Source organism: Pinus tabuliformis, chromosome 5_2 (assembly GCF_031772625.1).
Source record: "Pinus tabuliformis cultivar Carrire ecotype Pingquan chromosome 5_2, CPIR1, whole genome shotgun sequence".
In the NCBI taxonomy this organism is placed as follows: Eukaryota; Viridiplantae; Streptophyta; class Pinopsida; order Pinales; family Pinaceae; genus Pinus; species Pinus tabuliformis.
Window position 1 is genome coordinate 415,418,519 of NC_142306.1, and position 23,446 is coordinate 415,441,964.

The 23,446-nt window shown below is 41.7% G+C and overlaps 2 protein-coding genes and 1 pseudogene across 2 annotated transcripts; 1 reads left to right on the forward strand and 2 right to left on the reverse strand.

Moving 5' to 3' along the window:
- Nucleotides 1-8,537: 8,537 nt before the first annotated feature.
- Nucleotides 8,538-9,506, forward strand: LOC149159294 (putative inactive flavonol synthase 2). Its single transcript, XM_089434256.1, has 2 exons — nt 8,538-9,076; nt 9,155-9,506. The coding sequence occupies exons 1-2, from the start codon at nt 8,538-8,540 to the stop codon at nt 9,504-9,506; spliced, it is 891 nt and encodes a 296-aa protein (XP_089290382.1).
- Nucleotides 9,507-9,603: 97 nt separating this feature from the next.
- On the reverse strand, nt 9,604-12,497 carry LOC149159295 (flavonol synthase/flavanone 3-hydroxylase pseudogene; annotated as a pseudogene).
- A 329-nt stretch (nt 12,498-12,826) lies between these two features.
- LOC149159296 (feruloyl CoA ortho-hydroxylase 1-like) lies at nt 12,827-13,374 on the reverse strand. Its single transcript, XM_089433462.1, has one exon. The coding sequence runs from the start codon at nt 13,281-13,283 to the stop codon at nt 13,050-13,052; it is 234 nt and encodes a 77-aa protein (XP_089289588.1). The 5' UTR covers nt 13,284-13,374; the 3' UTR covers nt 12,827-13,049.
- Nucleotides 13,375-23,446: the final 10,072 nt, after the last annotated feature.

The window sequence follows — 23,446 nt, forward strand, 5'->3', positions numbered from 1 at the left end:
TCAATAATACATCATACAAGTGTGCTTGGCAAAATCCAAGCCAACACTTAGAAATATTTACAATCAAGGCAAAGACAGCCTTTTACAACCATGTGCCAACCTCTTACGGTAGGAGGGTGCTCACCCGAGACACCAAGAACTCCTCCTCTCGGTTCTGCACAAAATCCCAACTCAAACCGTATCTCTGCACCTAAACTCGACCTCCGGTAAAGACTGCGCACTCCTCGGTAGAGCGCATGAGTTATGCGCACTCTACTTATGTCTGCGCCTTCTCTTTTACCCCTTTCGCAGATATAGAGAGAGATGCGAAGTGTGTTGATGCTCCAAATGAGCTCTGCGCCTTTGTATATATACGCATTGCTGCCCATTTGTGGAGGGGTGTCAACCTTTAAAGCCGACCCCATAAAACTGTTTTACAAGCCCACACTTTATCCCAAGTGTAAGTCGGCCTTGCTAATACGCAAGCCTCTCCTACGCCAAGTATAAAGCTTTCGGCCTCTTCTCCATTTCGCATTATTTCACTAAGTGTTCGTCGCACTTAGTTATGTCGCATTTGTTCGTCGCATATGTGACTCGGCCGCTCGTCGCATTTCGTCGCTCGCCCGGGAATCGTCGTTCACGTCCGCCCGCTCGTCATGCACGGGGCGTCCACCCATCGTGCAAGGAGTGCCCGCCCACCGCGTTCACCGTCCGCCCATCGTGCAAGGAGCGCCCGCCCGTCGTCGTGTCCGCCCGCTCGTCGTGCACGGAGCGCCCGCTCGTCGTGCAAAGGGGCGCCCGCCCGTCACGTGCATGCCCGAGTCGCGGAGGCCTTACATCCTCCTCCACCTGAAATCGTTGTCGTCCTCGACAACACATCATCTCGGTAGCTCTCCACCAAGATCAATATCAACCATGATGTAGACTCCTCCATATAAGACAAACATCTCTGCAACATATATAAAGCTCCATCTCCATCATGTATCACCTTAGTGACTGACTGTCACCAAGACAGCCATACCAAGGTATGCACTTCATCATCTTGATCTATATGTCATCATGTGCACTTCTGTCATGATACTCCAGCATAATGTCAACACATCTCTGTACACTTCGCGACCCCATGTCTGAACTAGTCGGGTGATCAGTCCAACTGTCACACTCAAACTATGAGAATGCACATCCTCATGTCACCACCAGCCGGTCCTCAAAACATACTGCCACCTCCCGAGCTCGATCAAGAATCCATCCATGTAAGTAAATTCCATGCTCAGGTCCATGAAGTAGTCCTCATCTCATCTGCAACATGTCTCGTATAGTCAACCTGATGTCCATGACTCTAGCTGTCCATGATGTCCAACTCATGTAGACTCCATCCCAACCTTTGATCATCTGCATCCAAGTTCTCATCTGTCGTAAAAAAGCCTCCTCCAAGGCCCCTTGTAAAGCTGATGTGGTTCCTCCTTACCGAGGCCTCCACATCAACCTCCTTCCAAGGTTATCTATAGAGAGAGGAGGGCCAGGAACTTTCCTCCCTGACTCTCATCCACCCATGTGTCAGATTGATGTTGTGTCCTCAAGTAGTTATGCACAGCTTCAATCTCTTCACATGTACATCCAAGCTCACCTAGCTTGTTCTTTGTCAACTGAAAGTCATATATGCCCATAGCATATCTGCAAAAGTCCACTATCCCAGCAGGATCTCTACCCTCATAACCTTCATCAACCACTGCTTTTGAAGTAGCACTCGGGCTTGCTTCATTTGCAACTCCATTGTGAAGATCATCAGTAGAAGATGCTCCCAACAAGTGTTTCCATGTTCGTGAGGTTCTCCCCTCACCTCCTTCATTCTTCTTTCCAGCTCTTGCAACGAAGTCAACAAGCTTTCTTTCCTTCGTTGTTTGAACCACACTCCCAAGTCCCCTTTGCTCCACATCCTCATGCTTCACATTTGGATCTTTGGGATACAAAGTCATAGAAGCCATCCTTGGTCTATACCCCAAGCAACTTCTTCTATTCATCGGTACCATCATGTTCTTTCCACCAGCTATGATCAAGAGAATGTCTCGGGTCATCATCGGTATGGCTTGTGCAAGCTTCATAAAGTCCAGCCCCAACGCCATAGAATTATCATCCATGTCCACAACTCTCAAGTCCAACTTCCCGAACCATGATCCTACTTTCACCTGAGTGTCCTTCAATACACCATCAATAGCGCTAATGGAAGAGTTAACTGCTTTGAAAGCACTACATTTCCTCTCCATCTTTTCCTTCCTTCCAAAAGACTTTGCTGCCTTCCTGCTCATGAAGCTATGAGTAGCTCCTGTATCAATCAAAGCTGCAAATCTCTTGCCCTTCACAGTCACCTGCACAAAACTTAACTTCAAGGAACCATCTTCCTCTATCGGTTTTGTTTTGCGCCTTATCTCAGCAACCTTCTTCAAGAATTCGGTCTCAGAAGTGTCAATAGGCTTACGCTCCTTCTTGACATTCCTCTTAAGATATCTTACTTCCTTGCTTGGTTCTTCTAGGGAACTCGGCCCTGGTCTAGCTTGACTTGCTTCAAGCTTTCCTTCCACCGTGTTCTGCTCAAGTGTACCAACCAAGTGTCCATTGACCAAGTCCATGGAACTAAACTTCCGAATGTCCTCTGGATGTTCTCGGTAGTGAGTCTCCAACTTGTCAATGTAGTCGAGCTCTTCCTGCTCAATCACAACAACCTTCTTACCAAGAAGTTTCTTCCTTATTTCTTCCTCAATTTGCTTGATTTCGGCTTCCACTTTAGCACTTTCCTTCCTCAACCGGGCTCTTTCATCAAAGAGCTCTTGAAGACCAAGTCTACTTCGTTGGATCTCCTCATCAAACTCATTGAGTTCAATATCTGTCGTACTTTCGCATTGGCTTCTGAGTTCTTCAAGTTCCCTCCTTAGTTCCGAACAACTCTCTCGAATCTTCATGTTCTCAGCTTGCATCGCAACCCAGTTAGAACTCCATCGACTCATGTGTTCCAATACTTCGTACCGGAGAGCCTTAACCGCACTATGGCTGGATTCACCATCATCCACCATCACTGCCTTTTCAGCCTTCTCCATATTTACCAAGTCACCTGCAAATAGAACCAATCCTTGTCCCACTTGTGTGAAACGATTTCCTTCACCTGCAAGTAACTGTCACGAGCAACCCTGCTCAAACCGAGTCCTGAAACCACCTTCAAATGCTTCAACACCTGAACCTTATCCAAGCCTCTACGAGCAACCTTGCTCTGATACCACCTGTCACGCCCCCAGGTCTACGGTAGTCTTCCAACCGTGCCCGGCGAGGTGCGGCACCACCGTGCACTTTCTTTTTAATAATACTCGTGCACATGGACTACGCCTTTCCACATTAACATAGTTTGTGTTTCGCAACCAAGTAAAATGCATTAACCTTTATACTTAATGAAGCCCATACTCATTCATTATCCAATATGCAATTAACCAAGACAATAACAATTGCACACAAGTATAAAGGGAGGGGCAACTCCCGAACAAGTCTGCCCGATAACAATATATTATGATAATATTCAATAATACATCATACAAGTGTGCTTGGCAAAATCCAAGCCAACACTTAGAAATATTTACAATCAAGGCAAAGACAGCCTTTTACAACTATTAAACAAACATGGATAGCAAGACAATAGGAAGATAAATCAGTGAGTGCAATTTTTATTAACAAAAGATGTACATTTATAGTACAATAGGTGACTCTTGGGATTCAGATCCCAAGGTCTCTTGGACTCCTTTGTCCATTCAACTTCCACGCTAACCCTTTAGGATTAGGTGTCCAACATTCCCCCCCTTAATCCGAAGGGTTATGTATGAGTCCAAGAAGAGAGCTGTAATACAACATGTGCAAAAAATGCATGGCAGCACTAGGCTGAATGTGCTCTATGAAATGTTGGTATAAAAGGGCGGTGGTTTAAGGATGACCACCAACACTGGAACGCTTAGTGCAGTTCCCGGAACTCTTCCAAAACTGGCAAGAAACTAAAGTTTTCTGCTAGAGGAAGTGATCCTATTGTTTTAAAGAGGGAAACCTTCAACCATAAAAGGGAGGTCTCACCCCGCATAAAAGGTAAAACTTCAACCTGAAAAGGGAAGTCTCAACCTGTGATGGTTTAAGGATAACCAACAACTCTGGAATGCTTAATGCAATTCCTGGAACTCTTCCAAAACTGGCAAGAAGCTGGAGTCTTCTGCTAGAGGAAGTGTTCTCAATCTGTGTTCACGGGCATCTTTGTCTCTGGCTGCAACTCTGAAACTGGTGTGGCAGGTTGTGGCTCAGGCTCGCTTGATGTGACTTTGAAGCTTGTAGATGACCATCATTTCCCCCCCTGTCAGATACAAGGTGAGAAGATGGAGAAAACTCAACTGCAAGACTGTTTAATACTCTGGAACAAGTTCTGACATGTGTTTGGAATATCTTCTTGGCTGTTGATGCCCATTGCCAAGAAGCGATCCATCCAAGATGAATCTTTGTTCTTGCAGGACGTTTGTTTTTGAAGCATCTGTTTGAAGAATGAGTAGTTTTATGACAGTGCTTACATGGATGAAGATCAAAACAGTGATCTTTCAAATGGCCAACTCGGTCACAGTGTTGGCATTTCACGATCTGTTGTTTTTGTTGTTGTTGTTGCTGTGGAAGAGGGGCAGAATCTGGAACAGCTGGAGCTGAACTGTCATGAGAAGCAGGTGAACTGTCATCAATGAATCCAGCACTCTGAAACTGAATGGGCTTTGTGTAGTCTGGAATATGAAAGGACAAGTCCTTGTCATATCCAAGACCAGTTCTGTGCTTGTTGTGGACAAGCTGTTCCCAAGGTCTGATGATGGGCTTGGGAAGTGCAAACTGAATTTCTGCATCTGCATGTACGACTGCTGCTTTATGGGGTATTAAATCTGAATGAACTGTAACATTATTGTTTTGATGTTTATGGGAATCTGTTTCAATCTTCTGAACAGAAACAGGTTCAGAATGATGACTCCACTCTTTTAGTTCTTCTTGCTGTAGCTGAGTTTCTAGCTGTAAAAAATCAATTTTTTCATGTACATCTTGTAAACAACTATGAATATTGGTGAGAAAATCTTTGCTTATTTTGACTGTATCATCTATAGTAGAGAGTATTAGATTGTCTAGTAACTCTATTATTTCATCAATTCGAACCATTTTTCTTCAGCAAAATTTTACTCCCTTTTGTGAAATGATTTTCTTGTCAAAAAAATATGTTTGCCTGGTCCTTGTAGAGCTTTCAAAACCTTTAAAAGAATTCTAGCTCTACTCTGCGAGGATCTCAAAGCAATATCAATAAAGACAAGACTCCAAACAATATCATTGCCAATTACTCTTGTTACTCAACCCTCCAATTGTTTGAGACACGGAAAGATAAGCATAAAATGATACGACCAAGGAAATGGTTATTGAAAAGGCAATACCCTTGGCTATCGAAAGAGCACCATCATCAATAAATTTCTAAAGATAATCGATCTTGTGAAAGAATGCAAGGGTCTTGCAGTGCTCAAAGAATAAAGAAGTGCTGTCACGTGGTGTTCCCTGTTGTTAAACCCAATCAATAGAGCAGCCCTAGGCCTTCAACTCACTTGCTGCCGTGATCTAACTTGTTCAACTTTTTACAACATGACACAAGTGCAGTCAGTGCTTCATCTGTCACTCCAGCTTAACTCCCTCAAAGACTTGCAGCTTTCCCAAACTGACTCCAACGCTGTGCTGGAAATTACACAACCATCAAATTTGATTGTTTTGTAGTTCTTTACATTTCACAACAAGAAGCTCAACTCCAGGATCAGTGACCCCCACGCACCACCTAAGATTCAAAGTTTGAAATTTACTACAGCCAACAGCAATGCATTCAAGATTAACGCTAAAAGCCTCGGCAGATGACTTTAGGAAATATATACATCAAATGGTATTCACTGTTCAATTCTCACAGGGTTTCTTGATGTCTACTCTGCGTCGAATATTTGAAGAGTGTACAGGAACATTTCTTGATGTTCAACATCTTGGTTACCAAAAATCGTCTGAGCTTGTTGCATCATACAGTCACCTTGTATTAGTGAACAGTTCTGGCCCTGGACCTGTGCAATTATTTCCAGCAGGTTTTGTGCCCAATAATCCCAGAGGTTCATTCGATGGACACGGCGCTAACACAAATCTCGCCGACTGATATTTGACAAGACGAACAATTCCAATCGCCCGGTTAGCGATTCATCTTCCAAAGAGAGCACCGACCAAACAGTTACTCGATGGATGCGCAGATAGCTTAGGTTTGCGACTGCTGAACTCGCTAAACAGAGGCCTTAATCGAAGCAACATTCAACCAATGCAACGTACCAGCGAAAGGATTACTCTGGGAAATCAATGTTCTGAAAGAGGAAAGAGGAATTGGAAGAGTGGTAACATGTCAACAAATTGGGGAAATTCAATTTCAGGTACTTCTTGACTCCGAATATATTCTCGAGCACATTCTAGAGAAGGCCTCACTCATCCAAACAGAAGACTAGCAACCTGGTAGTGGGTAAAGCACTCGTTCCAAAACACCATCGAACTTCGTAATAGAAATTTATGGACAATATTTGTGGCTTCAGATAAATGAAAAATATACACAAGATTTCGACGATGCCGAACCCTTTACGTACTTTACCAAAAACTTGATTCAATGTTTCAGAGGCCTTGATTACAGCTCCATCGACATTTTACAGTCCCTTTATGTTCTTTCCGAAAGCTTGAAATGAGAACTTCTGCTTCGAAACAAACCTTTTGCCAATATTTGCCTAAATTTAAAGCCTTGCGTAACTGGTAGCGGTTAATCCCGAAAAGAACACTAATTTTTCATGTTCTGAGCATTCCTCTAACGACTTTAACCAAAAAAACTTTTCAAATTTGTCCACGCGGAAGCTTGTGAAATCCGGCAGGTCTCAAGCATTGAAAGCAGCAGAGATTGGGAGGACAGGGACAATGGCGAAACTAACTGAATGCATAGCGTCTCGTGGCGGGAATATCCTCAGCGGTGACATTTTTTTTTTTAATTTTTTTTAGCAGACAGAAGCAGGTCTTCTACTCCCTAAATGGGTTTGTCTATGATCCTTCGTAGTGGCCATAGGTAGTGATGGAGGAGGATTTCATGAAATTGGCAAAGATGTTCAATGCACGGAAATCAAATGTGAGAGTGCCAGAGATAGATCCCAAATTCAAGACTGTTGCCCTGGCTTCACGACAAGACCTTTGCTTGGTCGATTTACGACATGGATGGCAGGAAGGAAAATTTCCTGTTGAAATTATGCGTGTAATAAGTAACCACAACCGAGCGTGCCATGCAAAAGGCTGGGTTGGGATTCACCTGCTGTTGCAGTGCAATTATGGTTGAAACGCAACCATAATCATGATCCGAGAGCCTCGCCTGAGCCTCGTAATGAATGGTAATCACAGTTTCATGTATGATTACTCTGACCCATGTCAGATTGAATAAATAATGCGGCAGAATGGTAACGGTGCCAGGTGATAGGTTTGTATGGGTATGGCAACCGGTGGGGAGCGCTGAGCATTTTTGTATTCAGGTGGAGCAGTGACAGGAGCAGCGGCGCAGAAGGAACAGGCCAGTGGAATAATAGTGAGTCGCAGGGGAATAATGATGCGTTCAGGCCACCACAGAAATAGGTGGCTCACACTTTAGCAGGGCAGGAGATCGCCTGCTCTGATACCATGTTAAACAGACATGGATAGCAAGACAATAGGAAGATAAATCAGTGAGTGCAATTTTTATTAACAAAAGATGTACATTTATAGTACAATAGGTGACTCTTGGGATTCAGATCCCAAGGTCTCTTGGACTGCTTTGTCCATTCAACTTCCACGCTAACCCTTTAGGATTAGGTGTCCAACAACAACCATGTACTAACCTCTTACGGTAGGAGGGTGCTCACCCGAGACACCAAGAACTCCTCCTCTCGGTTCTGCACAAAATCCCAACTCAAACCGTATCTCTGCACCTAAACTCGACCTCCGGTAAAGACTGCGCACTCCTCGGTAGAGCGCATGAGTTATGCGCACTCTACTTATGTCTACGCCTTCTCTTTTACCGCTTTCGCAGATATAGAGAGAGGTGCGAATTGTGTTGATGCTCCAAATGAGCTCTGCGCCTTTGTATATATACGCATTACTGCCCATTTGTGGAGGGGTGTCAACCTTTAAAGCCAACCCCATAAAACTGTTTTACAAGCCCACACTTTATCCCAAGTGTAAGTCGGCCTTGCTAATACGCAAGCCTCTCCTACGCCAAGTATAAAGCTTTCGGCCCCTTCTCCATTTCGCATTATTTCACTAAGTGTTCGTCGCACTTAGTTCTGTCGCATTTGTTCATCGCATATGTGACTCGGCCGCTTGTCGCATTTCGTCGCTCGCCCGGGAATCGTCGTTCACGTCTGCCCGCTCGTCGTGCACGAGGCGTCTGCCCATCGTGCAAGGAGTGCCCGCGCGCCGCGTTCACCGTCCGCCCATCGTGCATGGAGCGCCCGCCCGTCGTCGTGTCTGCCCGCTCATCGTGCACGGAGCGCCCGCTCGTCGTGCAAAGGGGCGCCCGCCCATCGCGTGCCTACCCGAGTCGCGGAGGCCTTACACAGACGGTTCCGCCGGAGTTCGTGCGGAAAATGGACAAGGCACTCGTACAGGAGGGCCTGCATGTTCCCATTATCGATTTGCAGGGTTTAATCCTTCTGCCGCGACATCATGATCATAATCACACAATCGCTGCCCAAATTTCAGAAGCTACAGAGAAGTGGGGTTTCTTCCTCATTATAAATCATGGCGTCGCGGACTCTCTTATCGCTCGAGTACAAGCAACCAGCAAGGCTTTCTTCCAACTTTCGATTGAAGAAAAGGAAGCCTACGCTAACGAACCAAAAAATCCCATCGGATATAGCAGAAAACTTGGATACCCAAATGGAGAGGATAAATCGGACTGGCAAGACTTTTACTATAACGGTCTCTGGCCTCCTGCCACGAGAGAAATGACGAAGTGGCCCATACAAGTCTCTGATTTCACGTAATGGTTATGTACTTTCTGTGTCTGTGTATAATGTATTAATTTTGTGATGTCTGAAAACAAATTTTATGGTTGCAGAGAAGCTATGGATGAATACAGAAGAGAGTTGTCGAAGCTATTCGAGTGGCCGATGGCCGTATTGTCGTGCGATCTTGGTTTAGAGACTGAAAATTCTCTGAACGAGAGCGTGGGAGAGGAGAGGAAGGAGTTGTATATAGTAATAAACTACTACCCACCGTGTCCTCAACCGGATCTGGTTGTGGGAGTTGCACCCCATTCTGATATGGTCGCGCTTACCATTCTCCTCCACCACCAAATCCCGGGGCTTCAAATTCGCAAAGATGGGGAGTGGCTTGATGTCCAATGCGTTCCTGGCGCTCTAGTTGTCAACGTCGGTGATCAGTTGGAGGTATGTAGAGATCATACTTGAGGCCCTTTGTTCAAGATAGTGGTAGCCAATCGGGTTTCCCAGGAACAACCCTGCAAAATCACCAATCCAACAACTTCACAACATGCTAGTGCTCCCGTCACAATAGGTTCAAGCCAGAGTCAATCATCAAGCACCCCTGCGGATCAAGCAGCCAAAACAGAGCAGAAGCCCAACCCTTGTCATCCACAGGCTTAGACATCCCTCTTACGGAAATTCCACCTAAAAAAATGGGTCCCATTATTGAACGAATGAAATAACAGGTGATCATCTGTAAATTTATAGGTCCCTAGCCATCGGAGAAGCTCCTCATTAATGGGCTTTGCAAAAACTGGTTATCAAAGGAGAAGCAGAGCTAAAATTAGGTTCTAAAGGTTTTTTTACTATGATCTTTAATAACATTGAAGATCGGGAGCAAAGAGGTACCTATTTTATGAACTGAACAGGCCTCTTCATGAAACCCTGGGTTCCACTATTCAACTCCAAAAAGGAAGATTTCTCGTTTCTCCCTCTATAAATAAGATTATACTCCTTTACCATAAACACATAAAAATCACACATACCTCTTTGAGCTTTACCTTACCTCTTCTTCAATGGTCCTTCAACAAGTGTCAACATTTTATCAGCAATGGTTTATATTTAGCACAAGTACTACGACCTTTTATTCTTGAGAGAATTCGTTGAACTTGCTAGCTTTGTTTAGGTCTCATTAGTTGTTATGTATTAAATGCAGAGATGAGTTATGTCAAGCTCAAAACCTTGGTCCATTTGTGCCTTACGAAAGTACTTTCAGATTTAGCGATGATCTTGACTTCTTTCTCACAATTTAAGGTAAACTGATCGGCCTTTAAACGAATCGGCTTCAATGTACAATTTATCATCCTTTCATATATATATATATATATATATATATATAATATTATGTCTACTTTCCCAATCCATCATAGGTTTTCTTTTTTTCTTTGTCTCATCGAAAGATATTATTGTCCTTTCAGAAAGGCCACTTCAGGATGCCATTTCTATAGATATTTATGGAACCACCATCAAGCATATGTAGCGATGCCAGACAACCACTCAGAATTGTGAATCTCATTGAAAATTCTAGTCTTCACAGAACAATGTGAGATTTAGAGATAGTAATGCAGGCCTTGAGCTTTCTTTCGTATGAGCTTTGCATCTTGCAAAGCATATTTTTGATGTTGCAGACCCTTCAATATAATATAGTGCGATCAGAGTTTGTTAAACAGACATAGCACTATGCCATCAATGTGAACAATTTCGTTTAAATGTCAATTGAATACCATACCAGAACATGAACATGACTTGACCAGAAAGCAAAGCACCAGTCGGCATGTCCAATTGTTGACCAAGCAATTTACGTGTTAAGATTGCCGAGCAAAGCACCAGTCGGCATGTCCAATTGTTGACCAAGCAATTTACGTGTTAAGATTGCCGAGCAAAGCACCAGTCGGCATGTCCAATTGTTGACCAAGCAATTTACGTGTTAAGATTGTCGTGCATGCTAATATGGAACTTACAATGGAGGATGCGGTCATCTATCAATTCTCTCCGGGGGGAAATCAACGCATCACATGGCGGGGTGCAAAACACAGCCCATGACATCCTTGAGCGGTCTTTGTGCGCCACGCTCCTGTGCTCAACGCTGCGGTATTTCCCATTGCTTAATATCTGTTCAACATAAGGGTTAGCAAAGTATCGGTTCAATATTATTAGATCGAACACAGAAATGAAATCAAAAAATTGACCTTTTTCATATACATCTGATTTTGAAATACTTCTTAACTTTGCAATTTAATTAAATTCAAATTTCACTACAATTAAAATAAGCTGAAATAAGTCAATGGTATGATGGCAATTTCACATCGGGATAAATCTTAAAATATATCAAAATCCCAAAAACAAATCAAATTTTTTATTAAATTTAAATTTAATTGATATTTAATGAGAATGACACAATAACATGATGGTTCACTGACAACAATATAATCGATTGGCCAGTAAGTAAATTGCATTGATTCAACTAGGTGAAATTAAAGCAGTTGTTTGTGGAGGAATTTTATAAAAAATTATAAGGAAAGTGTTTAAATCATATTATTAATGGTGGAAATAGATTCAACATCATCAAAAAAAATTAAAGCACTTAAAATTTTGAAATTTAATGACTGTAATTTGGATTTACAATAATCCTTGCTAGATTTTCTCAAAATATAACCAGAATTTTCCTAACTTTCAAGACAGTCTAAAAAAAATTAATAACCACTGAAAATAAATATGCTAATATTAACTAAAAAAAATCTGTAACTCACCCTTTCTCAATTAAAACTTTAACATAACTAACACATTAAATTTACGCCGTATAAACTCCATGAATTAAAACTTTAACATAACTAACACTCCTTAAATTTACACTATAAATTCCCTGAAACTACATGTCAACTCAATGTAAATGGGAGTAATTATCTGAATTAAAACTTTAACATAACTAACACTCCTTAAATTTACACTATAAATTCCCTGAAACTACATGTCAACTCAATGTAAATGGGAGTAATTATCTGAATTAAAACTTTAACCGAACTAACACTTCTTAAATTTACACTATAAATTCCCTGAAACTACATGTCAACTGAATGTAAATGACATTAATTAACAAGTTATAAGCATTACGTGGAATTGCTATGAATAATGACGTACCTCGACCTGATCGCCAATATTGACAACCAGAGCACCGGGAACGAATTGGACATCAATCCAGGCTCCATCTTTGCGAATTTGCAACCCTGGGATTTGGTCGTGAAGGAGAATTGTGATAGCGACAGGAGCAGAATGGGGTGCCACTCCCACCACCAGATCCGGTTGAGGACACGGTGGATAATAGTTTATCCTTATTTGCAGTTCCTTCCTTTCCCCTCCCAAGCTCTCGTTTAGAGAGTTTTCAGTCTGTAAGCTCAGATCACGAGACAATACCTTCATCAAATATTCAAATAACTTGACAACTCTGTGTTGTATTCATCCATAGCTTCCCTGCAACCACAAAGTTCATCAGACAGGTTAGGCTTTTTCTTCTTCAGGAAATGTTGGCGGAATCAGGGTACGGAATCAGGGTACCTTTATAGAATCAAAAATTTCAACCTGGGAATCCTAGTTACCCATTTGAAAAATTTACTGACACAAATACCAATACAATTTATCGGTGGTGGTGGTGTAACCCCAAACCTCTTCAAAAGACAAATACAGTATCAGAAAACTCGGAATAAAAGAGCAGATATATATACGTGAAATAAGAGAATTGTATAGGCCATTTGGACATGTCCCTCCTAGAGGCCGCACAACATTATAGTAATAGTCTCCCCATTCCAACTTAACCTCTCCATCTGCAGAATATCCGAGTTTGCTGCCATAGCCGATTGGGTTCTGTGCTTCGTTAGCGTACGCTTCCTTCTCTTCAGCGGCAAGCTGGAAGAAGGCCTTGCTTGCTGCTTGCACACGAGCTATAAGGGAGTCACGGATTCCACGATTTATTATCTAGAAGAAGCCCCAATTCTGTGCAGCCCCTGCAATTTGTGCAGAAATAGTGTCATATTGATCCTTGCTGAACCCCTGTAAGTCAATAATGGGAAGAAGGAAACGCGGATCATCGGCCTGCTCCACAACTAGTGCCTTCTCCACTTTTCTCACGTACTCCGGTGGAACAGTTTGGATTCCACTCTCTGCCAAGTTCTGCGCTCGGGAAATTGCCCAGCTCCCCATAGCGGCCATCGCCTCTCAGCCTAAGCCTAGAACAATGTAGTAACCTTTGCGAAGGGGTCGTCGGTTCTTCGATCCAGAGCCAGATATGCGTTTTAAGGGTTACAACTTAATGCATATAGGCGAGCCATATTTCCCATGCTCCCCATGCTATAGGGTTATATAGCGCTATAAATAAATAACGGGTGTATATGTTCCCCATGCTATAGGGTTATATAGGGCTATAAATAAATAACGGGTGTATATGTTCACTGTTCGATTTTGGCCTCAGCAAAATCAAACGGTAAGTATATATATATACCCGCAGTTCATTTATGATCCAATAATATTTCATTTATGCCCCAATAGCATGAGATTTATTGAATCCCAATGCATATATGAAGAAGAGTTCATTTATGGCCCAATAGCATTTCATTTATTGGCCCAATAGAATGAGATTTATTGAATCCCAATGCATATATGAAGAACAAAAAGTACGTCGGATTGCATTTTTCGTACTCTTTCGACTTTCTAGGGATTTGCAAGGTTTTTAAGTTCACGGGGAAATAGATAATCAATCACATTACAAGATAAACATGTCCCGAACAAGTGGGAAGGAAGGAAACAAACCATCCCACCGATGGGGCCACGCTTGCTTCACATTTGTATATTTCCCTTTCACTATATCCAACCAGCCATATTTGTATATTTTCCTTTCACTATATCCAAAAGGCCACTTCTGTATGTGGGATTATTTTGGTTGCCTTTATCCCAAATTTCTGGGTAGAATTAAATTTTAGGTAGAATTTTTTGATTTATTTTATATAAAATTTATGAATTTATCCAAAAAGTTATTTTTGTATATTGTCTGAGTGAAGTTTTTTTGGTTGTCAATTTCATTTTGTTTTTTTTTTTTTTGGGTATAATTAAATTTTGGGTAGAATTTTTTGATTTATTTTATATAAAATTTATGAATTCATCTAAAAGGTGGCTTTTGTATATTTTCTGGGTGGGATTTTTCTGGTTTCTTTTATCCCAAATTTCATTCTGTTTTTGTTTTTTTTGGTAGAATTTTTTGATTTATTTTATATAAAATTTATGAATTCTTTTTTTTTTTTGTGTAAATAAGCTTTGATATTAACAAGAGTAACATATAGTACAAAAATTCTGCCGAAGCAGTTGACTGGCCGCTTTGAGGCAGGCCTTACCAGCTAAAAACAGTTTGAAACATAGGACTGGGAGAGTAGCAAACATGAGAGACAGAGTGCTGCCAAAAAGTGCACCACGCAGGGCGACTTAGGCCAAAAAAACTGGCTAGCACATAACTGAGAAAATGAAAACAAAACATACATGACAAAGTCCGACAGAGGGACAGGGAAGACTGATCAGAATTTTTTTGGGGAGTCTGGCACTGTGTGCATCTCTTTGCAGTTGAGTGCATTTTCCTGGTTGACCTTCGATGGACCACCCCGTTGCAGCTCTGGAGGCTTGCTGTCTTGCTCAATGCTTTTCCTGAGCAGCTTGATCAGGACAATGAGCTTTTTGCTTATAGTATCAACCTCCTCATGCAGAGTGGTGAGTTTAAATTCACTGCTTTGAACCACAGCCATGTGCTCGTTAGTCATTGTGGCAGCAAACTGCTGGAGAGTTCGCAGTTGCTCAGCCTGTTCAGCTTGGACATCCATGGCCTTAGCCAGGATGGTCTTCATGCGCCACGCTTCTGCTTGAGTGCGAACGAACTGAGTCGCCCGAGTGCTGGTCGTCCCCGGATCTTGCAGCCAGTCTACTTCCTGGCTTAACTGATGGTCGGATAACTTGCTCTCTTCCTCCTGTGCCGAGGCCTCCAGGTCAATGATTTTCCGTTTGTTCCGTTGGGAAGTTCTCCGCTCGAACATATCTCTAGCCAGCTGCAGGTCTCTGTTTGCAGATTGATTTCGACAACCTTCCCCCGCCATGGGAGCCCTCTCCTGATTGTTGCTTGCCTGAATGATAATGCAAATCGATGATCTCTGATTGTTGAGCACCGGAGCAGTGATGCTCCAATGGAGAGCAAGGAAGGATATATAGATAATAGCGGGAAGATTTCGGGCGGTGGAACGGATCGCGACATGCAATTTGCATGTCCGATCAACATAAATGCTGCAATTCGGAGTTGTGGAGGGCAATTGCGATGATTGAGAATGTTTTCGATCACCTCCTCCTGCACGGTTCTGAATGTGCCAAGTGTCCCTCTGTCCTGCGGTTCTGCGGCGGCTTATGTCACTCCGGATCATGATACTGTACAATTGTCTGTGGCCTGCGGTGCGCATTATTTCCCTCAACCAGGTTGTCCTTCGATGCTTGCTGTGAATTGATGGCTCTCGTCCCGTCGGCCTATCCATACTCTTGTGGTAGTGAATTAGGTGGCCTGCCATTCTACCTTGTCAGCTGCCACCAAATCTATTCGTGCGAGGTGAGAGCACCGTTCCTTTAATTGATTACTCTCGACCTGATGCCAACAGTTGTCCACCATTTCGTTTGGGTTCTCGATCCCATGGTTTGCCAAGTGGTCGGCAACCGAATTAGCCTGCCTTCTTACTGCCTCGAAGATGAGGCCTTTCATTTTTCCGAGCAATTTCCCTATGCTCTCTGTGACCATAGCCAAGCGCCAGTGCTTGGTTACCTTGCTGGCCGGCGTTCCCCCATAGATTTTCCTTGCCCCCAGAATGGCAATCTCAGAGTCACCCTCAATTACTGCATTTTCTGCCTGGTTTCTTTGAAGAATTGTTAAAACTTTTTCCATTGCTGCGAATTCCATTTCATTATTAGTGCCCTCGCCCAAAGCTTGACTGTAAATATGGATTATTTCACCTCTCTGGTTTCAAATGAGGCCTCCTATGCCAGCTGGTCCCGGGTTACCTCTCGAGGCCCCATCAAAGTTCAGTTTCAGGAAGCCTTCAGGAGGCCGAGTCCATCCCTTTGGTGTGTTGTTGATGTTCTGCTGTTTAGCTTGGGGCTTTTGGCTTTGATCGTAGCGAATGTTGAAAGCATTCAGGATTCTTTGGTCTTCCGCGGAGATTTGGTTGGATGGGTCTACTTTACTTTTTACCAGAATCAATTGGCGAATGTTCTCAATTAAGGTAATTCTCAAGTGCTCTATATTCCTGTGCTCGTTTTGAAAAATTCTTCTGTTCCTTTCTTTCCATATTGTCCATGTGATAAAACCTGGCAGAATTTTCCATATGCTATTGATTTGAGAGTTTTCAGAGTAATTGCTTGGCCAATTGTTGATGGTGTTTTGGATGGAGTCCATATCTCTTCTGTTTTGCTGCATGATAGTTTCTATCCCTTGCCAAATGTGGTTAGCCCATTCGCATGTATTGAATAAGTGATTCATAGTTTCTTCTGCTTGATTACACATAGGGCAAATGGAGGGGCCTTCGAAGCCTTTTTTTCACAGGTTCTCCCAGGTGAGCGTCTTACGCCTCATAAGGAGCCATAGAAAGGTTTGAATTTTTGGCCAGAATAAGGGATCCCAAACCTTGGTGAACCATGGGGCTGTCTCTCCCTGCTCTGTGAGTTCCAACTGCTCTCTGGCTTCTTTAAGAGTGAAGTTGCCATTGCCCTTCATGCCCCACCTCAGCTTGTCCGCATCCGAGGTTATCCTAATTTTTCGTTTATGTAGGACTTGAAGCAGGTCTTGAATGTTATTATTTTCCTCATTAGGGTTTTCGGTATCTGGAAGGGTCCATTCTCTCCAATCCTGGTCAATGCCATTGGGGATCCAGTAATGATGAACGGTGTATTTTCCCCTGTTATGACAGTTTATTTTGTAATCTTCAAGGTCTGGGTTTTCAAGCTTTGGATGCTGTTTCCAGGCATCTTCCCAGAAGAAGGTTGATTCCCCATTTCGGATCTCCTAGAAGCTGTGGTCCTGAATAAGGTTTCGGTTTCTTTTTGCTAGATTCCAGATTGGAGAACCTTCCGGCAATTCTTGAAGTCTTATGAGGTCTTGGTCTCTGCAATTAGGAGTGTATTTCTCCTTCCAGTGTCTGGCCCAGGGGAGGTTGGTCTCTTTCAGCCAGCGCCACCACAGTTTGGCTCCACCAGTTTTGTTGCTAATATCGGGGTCTATTAGGTTTAAACCTCCAGCAAGTTTCGATTTACAGATCTTATCCCAGGCCACGAGAGCCCATTTCCTCTTCTCTGCGCTGCCACTCCATAAAAAGGATCTTTGGATGGATCGGATTTTCTGCAGGATGGCCTTGGGCGCCGGGAGGATAGAAAGCATGTACTGAGGGATGGCCTGCAGGATGGCTTTAGTTAAAACTAGGCATCTCGCAAAGTTAAGAGTCCTGTGGGTCCAATGTTTGCATCTTTTTTCCATGTTTGCTATGAGCCTTTCCCAATGAACCTTTTGCCAAGGCTTGGTGGTGAGCAGGGCTCCCAGATACTTCGAGGGTAGAGAACCTTTTCGAAAGCCTAGGATGTTGGTGAGATGGTTCTGAATCGAAACATGAGTGTTAAAGAAAAAAATAGTCGATTTGGAATGGTTTATGTCCATACCTGATGCCATGCTGAAAAGAGATAAGATAGATTTGAAAGCCTTGGCCTCTTTGACAGTTGGAGAGCCATGCAGCATAGTATCATCGAAAAACTACTGGTGAGTAGTTGCAGGGGTGGAGGGGAGAGGGCGCAATCCATTAATTTTCCCTTCCGCTTTGGCTCTGTGAATATATCTGCTAAGCCCTTCCATGAGGATCACAAAAAGGAAGGGGGACAGTGGGTCTCCTTGCCTTATGCCTCGAGAAGGAGAGAAGGTGGCCGAGGGGGATCCATTAACCAAAATAGAGAAATTTGTTGACTTGATAAGAGCAAGAATCCATTTGGTCCACCGATTGTCAAAACCAAAAGCCCTTAATGTGGCCTCTAGGTAATTCCAATTCACTTTGTCGAAAGCTTTTGAAAGGTCAAGCTGAATCATCATACCAGGGATTTTTCTGGACTGCAAAGTATGTATCATCTCCTGCGCCAAGAGGATGTTGTCCAGAATTTGTCTGCCTTCCACGAAGCCTGACTGCTCCTCCGAGATGATGTCAGGGAGGATAGGTTTAAGTCTGTTAGCGATGACCTTAGAGATGATTTTATAAATCACGTTGCACAGAGCTATGGGGCGGAACTTTTCTGGAGTTCGGGCTTCCTCTTCTTTGGGGATTAGGGCTAGGAAAGTAGAGTTTAGGCCTTTAAGAATTGAGCCAGATCGTCTTGAATCTTCAACTACTTCCTAGACCTCTGTTTTGACTATTTGCCAACAAGATTTGTAGAATTTTATAGTAAAACCATCTGGGCCCGAAGCTTTATCATTTGGTATGTCTTTAACAACCTCCTCCACCTCCTCCATTGAAATCTTTCTTAACAAAGAGGCATTTTGTGCTGGAGTAATGATTTGGGGTATGGCCTGAATTATTTCCTCTCTGGCTTCCAATCGATCTTCTTGAGATTCCTGGGCAATTTGCTTAAAGTGACTAGTAAGCAAAGTTGAGATCTCATTGTGGTTTTGAATAACTTCTCCAGATGCATTGGTAAGCTTAAGGATTTTGTTAGCCCCCCTGTAATCCATCGTCGATCTATGGAAGAACTTTGTATTTTTCTCTCCCTCCTTCAACCATTGGATGCGAGATTTTTGCTTCCAAAGGATTTCTTCCTGTTGGCAGCGGAGCTGCCATTTCTGCATTAGTATCTTTTCCTGTTCATTTGAGTCCTCCCTGTTAATCCCTGAAGCCCAGTCCTTATGAATTTGACTTAGTCGGTCTTCTATATTGTGCTTTTCCTGGAAAATATTACCAAACTCGGTTGCGTTGCATTCCTTGATTTTGTGTTTGATGTGCTTTAGTTTGGACTGGAGTTTAAACATTTTGGTCCCCCTTATATTCCTGGGCTCTGCCCACCATTTTTTCACCAGTTCAGGAAAATTTGGGTGTGTTAGCCAGAATTTCTCAAATCTGAAAGGCCTATTTTTGGGGGTCTCAAGAAAGGCAGCTTCCAGGGCGATGGGCCAGTGGTCTGATCCCCCACTGGGGAGGATATCAGAGTCAACTGTTGTTCCTTCCAGTAAGATGTTTTCTGAGATCAAAAAACGGTCAAGGCGAGAGGCTATCCTATTTTCTCCTCCTCTTCGGTTGTTCCAAGTGTAGAGCCCATTTTTTGGGGGGATGTCGACCAGTTGGGCGGATTCCATGAAGTCAACAAAGAGTTCTGAGTCTCTATTTAGTCGCCTAAGGCCTCCTTTTTTTCCCAGGAGGGTGGTAATCATGTTGAAATCCCCTCCCATTATGATCTTTGAATGTTGATATCTTAGCTTTAACTTCATTAATGAGTTCAGGAAAGAAATTTTATCTTCTAAACGCTGAGGCCCATAGACATTTATACAAAGGTAGGTTTCAGAATTACCTGTTAGTTGAAATTCTGTGGCAATGTATGATCTGGTAGCTTCCATAGAGGTGATTTTGATGACTCTGGAGTCCCAGAGGGTTGCAATGCCTCCTTCCCATCCTTGATTGGCTATGTCTATATATTTGATATTTTTTCCTAGCTTTTTGGTGATGTTCTCCAGCTGATCAGTGGCACATTTTGTTTCCTGAATGAGCATAATATCTGGCTTTTCCTGTTGTAACTTCCTCTTGAGAAGTCGTTGTTTGACGTGGCTGTTGAGCCCTCTTGTATTCCAGGAGATGATTTTCATTAATAATGATGAGGTTATTGGTAGGACAGGAAGGCGTGTAAATCCTTCATTTTGCCTGAATTGATCATTAGGATACCCAAATCATGAAGAACCTCTCCATTCGTCCTTCGGCCTCTTCTCTTGTTTTGCTTCCGTCCTAATGAATGAAGAAAAAGACTTTTGGATTGGTTACCTGTGCCTTTCATGATTCCTAATCTTTTCTTTTGCTTGTCTAGCGCCGCTTGTTGTCTTGCTATGAAGAGGTCGCTGATCTTCTTTATTTCTTCCTCCGGGATATTTTCCAGCCCTTGTGTTCTCCAGTGCTTTTCCATATCTGGCAGGTTTACCCCTTCTTTTTCTAGAACTTCATTGAGTTCCAGGTCTTCGCTTCCCCCATCGCTTGTTAGCATGTCTGTGTCTTCATCTCGTTCATCTGCTACTTCATGCGTTTGTATTTCTGTGTTTTCAGTGGTTTCCTCTGCATCCGTTGATCTGTGGTCTGTCTTATTTTTTTGAGGAGCTTCTGGTAGCTTTGTCTCTTTGTTGTTACCTTCCGAGTCTGCTTCTGAGTCCAGAATGCTGAAGGGATTAAGAGTTTTGCTGGGATCTGTCACTGCTTTGTTTATTCTTTTCCTGTAGGCCCTTTGTCGTGATTTTGGCTTTTTGAAAACCTCCTGGTTCTTGGCTGGCTGCTCAAGCTTGGCATCTTCCACTGGTTTGATTAATGGGCATTCCCTGACAAGGTGACCGTGTTCATGGCATTTCCTACACCGGAAGGGGATCTGTTCATAGTCGATGGCTTGAAAGTAATCTTCATCTCTGAACTCTAGCCACAGTCCTTCATGTAAGGCACCTGAGACATCCATTTCAACGCAGATCCTGGCACAGGAAGTGTACTTCCTTTGCATCGTTGCCTCCGAGGCTTTAATGAAGGTGCCAAGTCGGTCTCCTATGCGCTTTAGGGTTGCTAGGCCCCAGTAATCAATAGGTAATGAGAAGAGGCGAATCCACACAGGGACATGGGTTAAGGTTTCCTTTTCAGGCGCGAAGTTCGCCTTCCATGGCCTCATGTAGAGGCCTGCTGATGAAAAGAAGTATGGCCCTCCATCGAAGACCCTATCTTTATCTTCTAGGTTAGAAAAGACAACAGTAAAAAAACCTTTAGCTCCAAGATGTAGTTTGACATCACCTTTTGGTCGCCAGTGCTGCTTGATCCATTGGCAGAGAGCTCTTTCTATTGGCCACAGTCCCTTAAGCTTACATATGATTGCATGTTCCATCATGTGGTCTTTGTAGGCCTGAATGTCTGGATCTGAGAAGACCACACGGAGGGCTTCCTTCTTTTTGGGTTTGCAGACTCCTTGCAGGGTATTTTTGGGGCTAAGGTTGGAAGCTTCCATTTTATCCTCATTTTCTGTAGGATGTTTTCCTTCCCTGTGTTCCTTTTCTTCATCTGACGGAGCGATTATTGGATCCGAGCTGTTTTGGCCTGCTTCCGGTTTGTTCCCGTGCTTCTCCTGTCTGTCACTGACTTTTCCTGGCATCTCTGATCCGTGATTTGGATCTTTCTGCCCCTGGGTTGTTCTTCCGCTGCTTGTCCCAGAACTGTCTTTTCGGGCTTCATACCGAGAGATATTGAAACCTTCATGTGCTTTGTGTTTCTGCATGACTATTTGCCTGTAAGTTGGGGTCCCAGTGGACCCCCCGTCTGCCATTTGTCGGGCCAGAACACGGCCTCTGAGGAGAAGATCAACTAATCGGTCTTTGTGCGCTGCCAGAACTGTTGGTGAACCTGTTCAGAACAGTGCTAAACCCTAGGTGCAGGGTTTTCCACGCAGAGTCCGCAGATGTGCCTTAAAATTTATGAATTCATCTAAAAGGCCATTTTTGTATATTTTCTGGGTGGGATTTTTTTGGTTGCCTTTATCCTAAATTTCATTTTGTTTTTTTTGGTATAATTAAATTTTGGGTAGAATTTTTTGATTTATTTTATATAAAATTTATGAATTCATCCAAAAAGCCACTTTTGTATATTTTTTGGGTGGGATTATTTTTGTTACCTTTATCCCAAATTTCATTATGTTTTTTTTTTTTTTTTTGGTATAATTAAATTTTAGGTAGAGTTTTTTTTATTTATTTTATATAAAATTTATGAATTCACCAGACATATTTATATTTCATACTTTTTTGGTATAATTATATTTTGGGTAGAATTTATTTATTTATTAAATATAAAATTTATGAATTTACCAGCTATGTTTATATTTCTTTTCATTTGCATGGTTTTCATAAGATTACATGTTGCCTTTTCTTTTCTTTTGAATTATGGTTTTATTTTTTATATATATAAATATATAAATTATGGCCTTGTATTATTGAATTTATATAATTTCAATATTTTAATGTTTTTTTTTAAATATTGAATTTATTTTAATTTTAGAAAAATAAATTAAATAATAAAACATTAAAATCTCACTAAAAAAGAATATTATTAAAATTTTATATAAAAAACAATTATTTTAGCAAATTATCAAATAACATAAAAATCATTTTTTTTTTTCATTCTAGAATTCTAAATAAAAACTAATACATATGTAACAAATTGATTGATTTAAATATTGCTAGATCTTAGACTTTTGTGATCTATAATGATATTATTAATCCATCTAATGTGGTTCATCCTTAGGACAAAAGTGAAAAAACAATCTATCCAAATGTTTAAGTAGCAGAGATACATTTGAGTTAACCATTATAAATTAGCTATTAAGAATTAGCCTTTAGGATATTAATTGTTGAATTAATTAATTTCTAATTTTATTGTTTTAAACATATAAAAATAAATTAAATTATATAATTTAAGACTAAAGAATATATGTTTATATAAATGAGTATTAACAATAAATTTAATATTTTTTAGTATAACATTAATATTATTCGGTAATTATTATAATAAAAAAACTGAGAATATTTGAAAAATAAATAAATAAATAAAAATAAACGAAAAATAAATAATTAAATAAATAAAAAATACTAAATAAAGACAAATTAATAAATAAATAAATTCATGCTATTTAAACATTTGGATATTGTAACATACCATGATAGCCTCACATGAGAATGAAGGGAGTTAGAAAATTTTTACATAAATTACCCATTGGTAATTATCAAAATTACTAATCGAGATTCCTCATTAGCCATTTGATAAAATCTTGATCATTGCATAAAATAACTTTCAGTAGAGGAATAAGAAGTTGCATAACCATTAACAACCACTGATGTAGTAAATTAACATAATTGTATGATGTAACATTGCACCCATTTTATGATTCTTTTAACCACATTAATTAATCACATACTTGACATTATCAACACCGATATACCCTAGAAAACCCGTAGGTTGAAAATCAGCAAAAATTTAATTTAATTATTAAACGCTCGTGAGGGTATTCATCCCTCACTCAATGACTTATAACGGAGTCCATCCATTAACCATTGT

Coding starts and splice junctions, on each gene's coding strand:
- LOC149159294 (XM_089434256.1), top strand. CDS start 8,538: ATGGAGCGCCCGCCCGTCGTCGTGTCTGCCCGCTCATCGTGCACGGAG. Junction 9,077..9,154: donor ATACAAGTCTCTGATTTCAC/GTAATGGTTATG, acceptor TTATGGTTGCAG/AGAAGCTATGGATGAATACA.
- LOC149159296 (XM_089433462.1), bottom strand. CDS start 13,283: ATGGCCGCTATGGGGAGCTGGGCAATTTCCCGAGCGCAGAACTTGGCA.